General features: G+C 36.4%; 1 protein-coding gene across 3 annotated transcripts in view; it reads left to right on the top strand.

Moving 5' to 3' along the window:
- VMP1 (vacuole membrane protein 1) overlaps positions 1-13,571 on the top strand; it is an 85,714-nt gene that overhangs the window by 67,252 nt on the left and 4,891 nt on the right. For all 3 annotated transcript variants that reach the window (XM_032784951.2, XM_032784948.2, XM_032784949.2), the window contains one exon: positions 1,914-1,975. In XM_032784951.2, the coding sequence (XP_032640842.1) occupies positions 1,914-1,975 (62 nt within the window). The remainder of the gene's footprint in view (positions 1-1,913; positions 1,976-13,571) is intronic.

Raw genomic sequence — 13,571 nt, 5'->3', positions numbered from 1 at the left:
TGGACACCCAAAATCCCTAGTCGCTTCTGAAAATGTTGATGCTAGCTTTTAAAGTAACTGGAGGAGCTTCTCACCATTCTGCTCGATGCAAGATAAATTGGTATTGTATTCAGTTACATTATAGTTATTGGTGATGCTACAGCTGGATATATGATGTGTCCCTAACTATGTCACCTGCTTTGTAATCAGTAGAACAAATGTCTTTTGATTCAGCATCCCCAGTACTAATGCACTGGCCACAGTTGTATAGCTTGAAAATCTTTATCGTTACTTCATTAAAGTAATGATAGTGGGTGGCTGCATGAGATTACTTCTTCAATACACCCAACCAGAAGGATCTCATCCCAGACCAGAACTCCTGTTAAGGGGGTATTCCTTCCACCTTATTTTATCTGCCTTTCTATCCTACTTTGCATAGTCTTAAAATGGAGGCCAATTTGTGGGTCAGAAATCTTGATGTTGAGTTTAGGTTTTGTGAAAAGACTTGGATTGGTTAATGCCATTTTTGCCTTCCTTGGAATTTTGTATTTAACTGAGATATGTATAGTTAAGCTTTATTTATTCTGACTTGGAAAAGACTAAAAATAAAATAGTATCTGTGGGAAGTAATTCTCAAGATTTTTTTTAATCTGTACAGTGAAATTAATTTGAAGAGAGTTTGCTGTTCTCCATTGCTTTGCAGTATAATTTCCAGTGATCTACACTGGATAGTGAAAGCAACAAATATTCCCAATGCCTTGTGCACTTACTTGGTAAACCCTTTCACATCATAAATGTGTTTAGCTATTAGAATTACATTTTGAGTGTTGTTTTCTTTCAAGCAAATTGTGCAATAATCTGGATTTGGTAGTGATCGTGCTGTAAAATGGAATTTTTGGAAAGGCAGTGGTCGTGGAAAAGTTATAATAAAATGAGAGAGAAAGCCAGCGAGTCCATAAGCATTGCCATTTTATAGCTGCATTTAATTGGCCCTTTTAATCTGAACCATTGAATCAAAGTGGTGTTGTTGCCTTATTCAGAGCCCAGTTAATGCACCTATCACCAGATTATAAATACGCTATAGTGGAGACTGTGTAAACACTGTGTATCATCTCACCCACAATCTGTAAAAGGCCAAGCTATCAAATCTGACAAAAATGGGATTAACAGTGGCTACATTAACAGAACTTTAACTGTAGCAAGTAGAGTAATACAATTATCATGAGGCTTTGGATTTGTCACGTAAGGCATTTTATCTACTTACGGTCACCGTTCTGTCATTGAAATACATTCTTCTTTTAATTTTTTACCTTTCAGTATCTAGGGCAATCATCTCAACCAGGTCACTGCCTCTAACGGGAGAAATAGTCTAATTGTCAAAGGCAAATTTGGATACCCATGGTCTCATTTATTTTGTCCCTAACGTGGTAGGTCTGTGTTCCTTGCATTGCCCTTCTAGGGGATAGAGTCTTGGAACCAAAAAGATTCGCTATCTTTCACTACCATGAAATTTTGAATTTTATCTACCCAAATGTATGTTTATAATGGGGACATAAATTTGTGTTTCTGCACAGAGATGAGTGTTTTTTATCCGTGAAGACACTGGTGGAGTTGTGACCTTGAGCTTCTGGGAATTTAGGTTTAGGGAGGACATGAAATGGTTAGCAACACAGGCTGGAAAAACACTGCAAGAAATTAAATGTATGAGGAAATAGAATAACAGTTTAAAAGTAACTAGCACTTATCTGTTCTGCCTCTTTCATTGAAAAGGATGATATTGAAAAACAATGATCCTGAAAGAAAAGTTAAGGGAAAATTATCTGTAAGTGCAGAAGAAACCATTTAATTGGAAAGGAACATAAGTTGTCGTACTCCATTCTCCTTGCTTCCCTTTTGATTAAACATTTCTCTAACTGATGTTTTCCTTCCTACAGAAACTTTTTGTAATTATAACATTCAGCAAACATATAGTGGAGCAGATGGTGTCCCTAATTGGGTGAGTAATTCTATAACTGACTAATACCTTCAGTGTTTGAGTGGAAGAATACTAAGGAGTCCAATCTAGTATGCTGAAAGTCAACTTTCTGCTAGAGGAGGCAATGCTTTATTCTCGAAGTGCAAGCTTTGGCCAGCAAAGCTGGTTTAGATCTTATTTGAGCTGTCATTTCTTATCCCAAAGATTTCAGGTACCTCAAGTGATACCCTGACAGTTTGGATGGATATAGTACACCTCTACCCCGACATAACGCTGTCCTCGGGAGCCAAAAAATCTTACCGCGTTATAGGTAAAACCACGTTATATTGAACTTGCTTTGATCCGCCAGAGCACACAGCTCCTCTACCCCCCTCACCCCCCAGAGCACTGCTTTACCGCTTTATATCCAAATTTGTGTTATATCGGGGTAGAGGTGTATGTACATACCATGTTCTTATTACGAATTAGTGACCCTGCTAGCTGAAGATCTGCAGTATAATCTGGTGGCTTTCTGTGATTATATATTGTGACTCCTTATTAGAAAATGAATGAACCGTCACTACTTACAATACATAGTGTTCACAAGTAGCTTAAAGGTGGAGGCCCTTAGAAGAGACATTCCATATATTTTATTATCTGAAATACCTTATAAAATGTTAGGATGAAAACCTGGGCATAGCATTGTAATCTTCTCTATTACAAACGTTTTTTTTCATTAGAGAAAGTTGCAAGCTGTTTAGGGATAAACTGTTCCTAGTTTGAGAAAATACCTGTCTTTTTCCAGACTAGTGTGTTTGTTAGGAAATGATTCAGACTTGTTTTAAGCTCAGATTTGATTTAAAACGTCAGGGGAAGTCGAGCAAGAACACATGTAATACCCAGTTTAAAAAAAAAAAAAATTTAAAATACAATGTATGAATGTATTGGCATGATGGGATTTAATCCTGATTGAAAAGTATATTTAATCAAGCGTTGAATTTCACCATGTCACTTGAGATTTACCCATTCAGTCAAAAATGCTGTATAATTTCAAGAGCCCAAGTCAATCTGATCATCCCTTATTGGCAATCTAAGTAATATGTTCCCAATACACAGCATTAAGCGGTGTATAAAACTACGTGAATACAAACAAAATATGCAGTTAATTTGTCTCAATATACATGACTTAGTGCAAATCATCCTGTATTGCATCACTAAATTGTGCTTTACTGTGCGCTCAAAGACAAATGTTGCAGACTTTTTTTAATATATTGTTCGGACTGCTCTGACATTAGAAGAGGTGGTTTTCATTTTTATTAAACAGTGGTTTAAATGTAGTATTTGATCTGATGTCTGATATACATAAGGTGTTAACAATCTGATTTCAAAATCAATTCTAAAGATGAGTTTACTTGCTCCGTAAGGACTTTCACTCACTTTTGAGGACACATGATTGATAGCCAGGACTATTTTTGTTGTCTAATCGTTAACTGCTTTTTCAGTATATAAAAAAATTTAGTCTCAAGAAGAGTTTCTGGATAGGAATGTCTGGAAATAATTGCTATTGAAATATGTAAACTTGAAGTAGTAATGTTATACAAAGAAATAAGAGGGTCTGATGCAACATTCTTGGGTACTTCACTGATGGAACAGATCTGATTTTATTGCTTCCTGAGTTTCTCATTAGGAGTCTGGATTGTAGCAAACTTCAAAATGAATGTTTTTTGTTTTGAATATTCCTTTAAAAAAAATTCTACTGGTTAGAAATCATTAATTGTCTTTTTGACATTAGCTACTCAAAGCTGATTTGTTGTTTATCTTTGATCAACACTGCTGCTGAGTAAGGTATATTTCCAAAGACTTCCTCAAATGCAGTCTTTGGGCCAAAGCTAGTTTTTTCTTTCTTCAACTGTCTTGGAGACTTTTGAACATATTCACAGGATTTCCGCTGGCTTCAGATTTTTATTAGACAGTTGATGTCAGAATTCAAAAATGTTCTTGGGAGACAGTAAGTTTTTTGGAATGTCCCAGTATCCTTGACTTTTCTCAAACACAGTCTGTTAGCATTACCTCATCAATTTCTCTCTAGAGTAGTATATAAAGCACTTAAGCAACAGCTTGCATTAGAAGTTCTCAATCATTATTAAGTACAAAGAGAAAACTCAATGATCAGTAACATTAATCTTTTTAATCACATTTATGCCATTAGTTTAACTTGAGATAGTTTGTAATTCCTAGATGCTGCCTTTTGCAAAACAGTGTCTAACCAGAAAGATTTTTTAAAAGAAAATTGATGTACAGGATCACCAAAGCCTAGATGGAAGATTAAGTTGAACTGTAAGGAGAGAATTATTAACGTCCTTGAAATTGTTGCAATTTTATGCACTAGACCATACTCTTTTTTTGATAAATAGATAAATCTTAATCTTTAATGAAAAACAGAGTTCTGTGCAGTTCTTTTCCTTAGGATTGCAGTTCTTTACTGATATTACCAGAATCTGTGTTCATTGTATCTTGAACTTGCAAAACCATCCCTTTAATACAGTTTAGGTTTCACAATTTTATTTTGTAGAAAGTTTTTCTTACAGACAACCTACCCAAACACTTCAGAATTAAAAACCATTACATAAATCAAAAGCTGAAAGATACTGAGAGGTTCAGCAAGGGAAATGTTGTCAACCAAGTTTGGAAATAAAATGGAGAAGTCTGAGGTACAAAGACTTAAGGGCTCGTCTACACTTAAGGATTATTTTGGATTAAGATAGGGTGTGAATTCAAAGTGCAGTAGCTGTTCCCCATGTGGACACTTGTATTTTGGAAGAAGAGTGCCTTTTTCCAGTTTAGCTTAATCTACTTCCAAAGTGCAATTAATTTAAATCAGAAAAAGGTGCTCTTATTCTGAAATAAGAGCATCCACATGGAGAGCTGTTCTGGTCAGCATCCCCATGTTGGCAAGGCTATCTCACCAACTGAGCCAGGGTGTGTGGAAGAGCACCCAGGAAAGGAGAACCGTGCTAGCTGAAGAGGATAGAGAATGAGAGAGGGCCCTAAGAAGTTGGAGCAAGATCAGAGGATTTTAAGCAGCAGGGCTAGTTTTTCAAAAAATCAATGAGTTAGATTATTTGTGTTATTGTAGAAGCCCCACTCATGGCCTAGGACTTCATTGTGCTAGGTACTGTACAAACACAGAAGAAAATGTCCGTCCTTTCCCCAGAAAGATTCCAGTCTAAATGAATGGGAAGCCAGTGAAGTTGTTTTAGGATGGGGGAGAGTGTACTTGTACTTGATTGTATGTGCAAGAAGGTGGGCATCAGTATTCTGCACATGCTGGACTCTGGATTGCTGCTGAAATTCCAAGTGAGGTCTGAGCTGAGAAAAGGCAGAAGGCCATTCAAAGATTGGCAGGGGGAGTCTCGGATCACTCAGCTACCAATTATATCAGCAAATAATTTGGAGGTTGCAATGTATTGTATATATTAACTATTACTTTTGTATTCTCTGACTTAAAGAGGAGGTTAGCTTACTAAGCAGCCATATTACATACTTTTTGTACTAGTTTCAGGCCACAATTAACCAATTTTAAAATTGTTTAATTAGTAGCTAGATTGTGGGTTTTCTTTTGTGTTTTTTTTAATCTTTCGATGTAATTGTTTTACCTACAGCTGCAGGAATGTTTATGAACTCACTGAGCATATTGCTTTTAAACATGATCACATTTGACTTTGAAGTGGTGATTTCAAATGGGCATTAGAAATTCCCAGAAAGCTACTAAAGCTCAAAAGCAACCATACAAAGAACTTTGGCAAGCTGTAACATTGCTGAATGATTTATCAGAAAGAAAAGTCCACCCTTTGGTTTTATCCTGCTGTTAAGGAGTTGCCATTGCTTAGTGATCATAAAAGAGGACAGAAGAAAAAAATTTGTGTGTTCTAGGTTCCTGCTGGGAGTTCTGAGCTCTAGCATAATGCTGTGAATGTTAAATGGCTGCCAAGTTTCACCCCAGAAGTAGCTGCACTTTCATAATAAGTGAAGTTTTTATTACATATATATATAGATCGTAAAACCTGTTGTTAAAACACTTCAGCATCCTTCAGGAACTCTATGCAAATGATCCTCATTAGAACTTGCCAGTAGGAAGCTCATTCCAAGCTCAGGCAGCAAATGCTGTCATCATAGTCCTGCTGCCTAAACAGTATGAGAGATGTGGCCACTCTTCTTTTCACAGGAAAAGAGTTTTTGTATGTACAGTATATGTTCCTATGATGATCAGGATAAGGTATGGGCAATGTTTGAGCTGGGGAAATACGAACACTTGCTCCATTTGACAGTCACATTTCCCTTCTAAAAATAATGCCTAAGGAAATTGTTAATTAGTTGCAAAAGACAAACAAAAAGTGGGGTCCATTCAGTCAGTGATATTTATGCAAAAATGTAGACTGTAGCACTCCTGTGCAGTTTAAGGGCTAAATTGTCAATGCCATGCCCTGCAGATTAGACTTGTAACATCCATTAATGCAACAGCAAAGTCTGAGTCAGAAGACATAGGTCTGAAAATCTAACCCGAAGTATCAAATATTTCTTCTGAGCAATTTCTCAGTCTAGGGTTTCACCTGAGCCAATTTTTGATGATTTAAAGCCACACAGGCCAGTTGGAATTTGACTAGTTTGCACTAGTAATTAAACAGCTTACATGAAACCAGCCTCTATTCATACTTGAATCACTGACTTTATGAACTAATGGTGTGCCGCTCTTTGTTACGTTACAATTCACAACGCAACCCATTGACTCAGCAGCAAATTAGTCGTAACTGACTCTTGTGACTTTATCTGTAAAGGGCATTGTGCTTTCCTCTTGACACAATTTTTCATCCAAAAATGGTGTCAGAAAACGTCAGCCACCCAAAAGGTTTTAATTTTTTCCTTTGAAGTTTTCCCAAAAAAACAATACTTGTTTTTTTTAGATTAGCAATGAGGACAATGATAGTAATCTATAGTGTGGCCTTTTCTATCTTTTCATGCAGAATAGTTTAGTTTTGTGATTTATTCTCCTTAATATGCAGAGTGAAGCTCTTTAGCAGCTTCGGGACCCCAACAATATAATTTGGAACAGTAAGCATCAAACTGGCAGAATCCACATCACTGATTTTAACAGAACACGGTCCAAGGAGCAAGATCTGATTTACAAATCTCATGTCCTGTCTTTATATGGACCTTTGTTTTACATAAATAACTCAGTACTAACATGGTGGAAGAAGTCTTCCTGAATTGGCACCAGAATTAAAGTATATATTAAAAAATTGCTTCTAATTTGCATTTTAGACTGACTTGCTATTTACTAAAATTCTGTTGAAAATAATCCAAAACGGCTGAGAACATAGATAATTTAGCAGTGACTTTAAATAAAGTCGCCTGAGGTAGAAATGCTTTTGGAAGCTTACAACATTATACCTGACATTTCTTGGTGCAGTAAATCAATGGCTCTCCTCCCACAAGTATATCAGAAACCTGTGGGATTGTGCCTTTTATAATACAGTTGTGTACACAATGGGGAAACTGGCACAAAAAAGGTTTTAATAGCTTGAAAGGGACACAGATGTTAATGAAATTTGAGATGTTTTGATGTTAGAACCTTTAGATGGATCACAATAGAATTAAGAGTTTATTTGAATAGGGCTTGTAGGATTTAAATCTGAACTAGCAAGTGAATGTTTGAAAGCTGTAGTTTTGCTTTTTAAAGGTACAACTCTGATTTTTCTTGCCCTCACATAAAAGAAATATTTCTTTACAAATAACAATATCCAACAGATTTGAAATCTAATACAAACTGCAGTGACAACTCTGTTAAAGTTAGTGTTTAACATACCAAAAATAAAAATCTCTCAAGGTGAGATGTTGTTCATGACATTTAGGTCACTTGTGTATTTGAGACCATCCCAGATAAATTAGATCACATTTAAGGCAACTTTAATTTCATGGTCACACAAGTATTTTATTTGAAGATTATTCCTAATAATGTTTCAGATGAAATCAAAATGAAAATGCAAAACAGCTTTTTAACCACAGCTTTGCTCCCCTGGACCTTGAGCATAAACCATATTTATTTAATTAAATATCACCAGTTTCGTTCTACAGTTTTAAAATAATACAGATGACTTATCTTTATTTCCCAAAATGTTTTAAAACCCAAGGCTGCACTGATCTAAATTAAAGCCAGTGGCTCTGCCCTGAGTTTTAGAAGTCAGGTCTGTTTAAGCCAGAGGCACCTTAGGAGTGAGTCCAGATTTGCTGCAGTGTAATCTATCATGGTTGAGTCAGGCAAGGAGTCTGAGGTCCATTCTGACTCACCATGAATTGTGTCCTGGTATTGGCTGAGCCTCAGGGAAATGGATGGTTTAAATACTGTGAGAATCTTTATCAGCACAGGAAATGACAGCTCATTAAAATACTAACCGTTAAGCCTGTTTAGATCACTGTCTGGAAAAAAAAAATTAACCATTTGAAGGTTCAGATAACTTGCCAGAAGAAGGTGTACTTTTTGGATGTGAGGGAAGCATGCAAATCAATCAGCTTCACTTACTAGTCCAGTGCTACTCAAAATATATCCTTTCAAACCTGTTTGTTTGGGGGGGTTATAATTGAGGCATAAAACTCTTGTTGAGAAAATTTAGGCCATACAGATCCATAACATCTTGAGCCCTTTTAAGGAAGAGACAGTAGAAAATGTCTAATTGTGGCTATTTTAGTGAATGCCTCATTCCTCTTGTGCAGCAATATGAAGAGTAAAACATACTTCTTCCTAGGTATCTCCTGTGTCCTTGGTGAAAACCTAGAAAGAAATGTGAAAATCAGAACAGAGCAACTCAAAGCTAGGTATATTAGGAGTTGCATGTGATATACAGTAAAACTTTTCTTTAGCTTTCCACAGTTATGTGGAAGTTGAAGGCCATTGCTCTGTCTGCCATTGCAAGTTTGATCAACAAGCAGAACTAGTCTTCCTCAGAGCCACAGATAATGGAGGAGAGCCCAGAGCAGTGAATTCCCTTCATTACATTAAACTTTTGACTCTTGTCACCACTGAACATTTCTTTTTTGTAGAGGCAGAGAATCAATCTGGCCGCAGGCTAAGTTTACTTTATTAGTGAAATCAGAATATGTTCGTGGCTCATGTTGACAAAAAGCAAAAGGATTTTTGGTGATGAAAGGGGGGAAAAAATCCACTTAAAAAAAGCCCCCTGATGTGATCATGACATGATGTTCTATCTGTTTGGTGTTTCAGGTAGCCCAGGGGTAGGGACAGAGTAGCCAGTTCAAAAACTATTCCCACAGCTATGGTGAACATATGCTTCCCGACTCAGAATTGGGCTCTAGAGGTGTTAATCTGGTCTCTACAGTTTATCACCCACAAAGGCAACATATGGTTGAATAGAGCCAAAGGGCCAGGTTAGGAAGAGATGTGTTCACAAACTTGCACGCAGTCTCTCTCTCTCTCTCTCTGGGAAACCCTGTAGAAAATTGATTTGAAGGAGAGTCTCACATGGGCAATCCACTGTGATGAAGCTGGGCAGGTATTTACTTGACTCAGGCTCTAGATTTATTTAAAACAATACTTTACTATAGGTGTGCTACTTCTGGCCAAAACTGTTAGCCTTCTGACATGTTAACCAGAATGTGATGTAGGGTCCTTTTTCCTATGAACAGTTAATTCTTACGAACACTGTCTCTTCTTGAGCAAGCACAGTGCCTGTGTGTTTAGTAGCCGTGTGATCTGGACAAGCCCAGTCCTTATATTAGCAGCGAGTCTTTCCAGCTTAATGGAAAGGGTGTATTTTTAAAGAGAACGTTCACAAAATGAAAACTGTTAACACTTTTCAAATGGTGTTCCTAGGTTCTAAAAGAGGGAGCATGGTTGCCATCTAGTCTGGTCTTCTGCAGAACTGAGGCCACAGTAGTTCCCCAAAATAATTCCTTTTTGAACTACAGTATATCTTTTTAGAAGAACATTGTCTTGATTTAAAAATTCCCAGTGATGGAGAATCTATCACAAATCCTTGATAAATCATTAATTTTTTTGGTGGATCTCTTCCAAGCACTTGATTTTTTGTGAGAAAAATCTTCTAACTAGGGTGACCATATGTCCCGTTTTTATAGGGACAGTCCCATTTTGGGGGGATTTTTTCTTATATAGGCTCCTGTTAACCCCCACACCCTGTCCTGTTTTTTCACAGTTGCTATTTGGTCCCCCTACTTCTAACCTATAGAGATCCAGGCTAAGATTTCTGCTGAAATCATAAGCACCATTTCATTATCACCATCATACATTTGGTATCTGGAGTTTTGTAGAGACAGTGATTTTTGTTTTAAGCAAAAATAGGGAGAGAGAAAGTAAGTTGCAGTGTGTAGTGTCTTTGACAAATTGGTTTTGATTACTATAATCTGCAAATAAATTATCAGTGAATTCCAAGTGTATTGGTAATTAGAGCAGAAATGTTCAACCAAAATAACCAATTTTTCACAATTCTTTAAGAGAAATTAACTCCATTCAGCTGATACTGACATTCTCTTCAATCAGTAATATTTTTCTAAAAAAGGCTAAGCTCTTTAATGTAGGATCACCGAAAGTGTATCATGAAGCTTCCAAGATTTGTAAAGTTTTGTTCCACTGAAAAATTTTCAAATCACTTTTGCAGATGAATATCCAAAAACATGATATTTAACACAGGTAAATGAAAATAAGAAACTTTTTTAAGCTAATTGTAGCTTCCAGTTAAACAGAAGTGATTCACAGTTCCTCAAGAAACATTCAGATTTAGTATAGGATTGCTACAAAGTGAAATAAAAAGTACAATTTCAGGTTATGCAAATAGTTCTTATTTTATTCTGAAATCTCTCATTCTGAATCCAAATTGAGAGAGATTATTTTTGCAAGCAAGGTAAAATCTAAAAATATTTTCTAACACTTAATATAAAAATAAAGTCAACCTCACTGACTTGCATCAATGTTAGGGATGCAATACAAATTAATGAATTCTGCAAATTTGTGAATAAGTACAATAAAGGATAATACTTCATGGAATGTCCTTTGCTCACTACTTATGACAATTATCACTGCTTTTGATGTTTCATAATGTCTTAGTGATGATCTTTCTATTTAAACAAAAATTGAGGTCATACATCAGTTCACTACCCGTGTTGCTAAATCTTTGAAAGGTAGGGAGTTTTTTTGTTTGTGTGCAGATTATAAAGTGTATTGATGAACAGAATTCTATTGTACATTTAGGTCCTTGAGTTCTTCTTATTATTACTCTTATTTCTTTTAAAGGACCATAGGCTTTCCTCTGTTAACTATGGAAGTGAGAGGATCTGAACAGAATGGTAGATAAGGGGTAGCTAGACGCCATTTTATTGTTGGAGGGGATATCTTCCACTGCCTTCCTTTATTCAGCCAGTTGTGCAATGATGTGTGCGGTTTGCATTTAGAAAACTGGAACTACAGTTCTCTTCTGAAGCTACATCTTAAACCCATTGCTGAGTGGCGCAGAACTGTGATGCAAAATGCTGTCGCTTCTGCAGTCGCAACTGCATCCAGCAAATGGGTAGAATTCTTGAAACTGATGCTGAAATCTAGTCTATGGCTGTTGAGTTAGTGGGTTGACATACTTTCCTAAAGATCCATTAGGAATGGGAGAGCTGTGGTTTGTAATTAAAATGCATTTGATCAATTGCAACCTTAAAAATGTATATACCCTGCAACTGAAATTGGGTTCTGGACATTCAGTAAAATGTTAGCTCTTCAGAATGTGTGTGAGGAAATGGTCAGAGAATTAGTACTGCTTAAATGGCTGGATTTTACTGGACGGTTACAGAAATAATCAAAACTAGAGGTTTTAACCACTAAAGGTAAAGAAAAATTTCATTTCTAGTATTGCGAATATAAATGTATAAACTTGCTACTTTCTACATTTCACTCTAGCAAAAATGAATACAACACACATTTATTTGGCAACTGTGTATAAGTGTAAATATGCCATAAAATATTGTTAATTGTTGAGTTATGCAGGATCTAGTTTAGGGTTCCCATGGTCCTTATATGCATGGCCCAAAGGTCCATAAAATAGCTTAATGAAGTTCTGTCATAAAGCGAACTTCAATCATCATTCACCATTATAAAAAGTTGTGCAGAATGCTTTCAATGAACTTTTTTAAAACATACTCTTGATGTATCAGGAGGCAATGCCCTAATCTGAGCCCTGTGAACCTCCTAATTTTCATTTCACTGCTGTGATAGTCATTATAATTTGGAGACTGAGCAGATGAACTAAGTTGTAGTCCAAACCCTTGGTTTTAAAAAAACCCTCAACTCTCATCATTTAAACATTTCTATTTTAAAATTCATGTAAAGTTTTAAAAGTGAAATATTACCTTTCAGTAGCTTTTTCCTTCTGTCGTGTGTCATTTATTAAAAAAAAAAAAAAAAAATACCCCAGAGATGGTTTTAAACCAGTGACTCGTACAGACCAACGAGTCATTCGGGAGAACTTCTGCCGCAAACTAGCAGCTGGGCCGTTACTGGAGTTTTCTGAAGAACTGGAAATACCTTGTAAAAGCTGCTGTCCCCTTCCATAAAATACATGGATCTATAGTTAGTCGCCTTGCAAAATTTTTAGGAAAATTTACCAGCCCAGCCACAAAATGTATTCACCAGTTTATCCATGTTGATGAGGACTCACTGAAGATTTTTTTTTAAACTTGGCATTTAGTAAAGTTGCTTGCTCCAGGCTAGTGGAGCAAATCTAATTAGAAAGGCTGATAGTGAGCTATTTGTACTTCTTGGACTCTGTGGATTTACTAAAATTCTAAATGTTAGAAAGCCATTGTCCTCCTTTCTAGCTTGTTTTATTTACCCAGGAAAATATAATCTGTCTAGTGGAAAGGAGTGAATTGTAATGCAGTGTACTAAATAAATGTCATTTAATCTGGGAAGTGCTCTTTTTCCCCTTTTTTAAAGCACACTAAATGATTTTGAAAATCAGATGAGGCATGTCTACATTGGGGAAATTGTGGGGAGGGTGGGGAACCACTGGTTTTCACTGAGATCCCTGGTGTAGAGAAGAAGGGTCCAGCCATAGGAACTTTGTCACCACTGATGGGAAGTTGCCATAGTGTACACAAAGGCTTAGTATCTCTTGTGGGTAATTCTAAAGCACCTAGAACCATGTATTTAGGAGCAAGTAGGTCTCTGTGGGGAAGAAGATACAGCTCCTGCCTTATGTTGCTGTTGACTGCTATGGTCAGATAGTGGATACAAAAAATTATACTGATTGATTTGAGTAGCCTCAAGTTACAATTTTAAAAATGCTCTGGCATCTGCAAAATGAAATTTGGTAGCTATTTTGCCAAGCCTGTCCAGTTTAGTATTTCCAGCTCTTTATAGATGGGAGAAGGCACTGAGTACATAAACTTATCAGAGATCCTTATTACAGTCATCTGAGAACAAGGTGTTTAGTAACATACTGTAGTTTCTATGCAAGTCATCTGCCATAAAACATGGAATGAATCAGAACAAGGTTCATAGTTCCTTCTTTGTTCCTTTGTTAATCACTGACTAGTGGGAGGTGCCTTTAGAATTTGCTAATGCATT

The sequence above is a fragment of the Chelonoidis abingdonii genome, chromosome 20 (assembly GCF_003597395.2).
Source record: "Chelonoidis abingdonii isolate Lonesome George chromosome 20, CheloAbing_2.0, whole genome shotgun sequence".
In the NCBI taxonomy this organism is placed as follows: domain Eukaryota; kingdom Metazoa; phylum Chordata; order Testudines; family Testudinidae; genus Chelonoidis; species Chelonoidis abingdonii.
The sequence above is the reverse complement of the archived record's forward strand: the minus strand, read 5'-3'. Positions and strand labels throughout refer to the sequence as shown.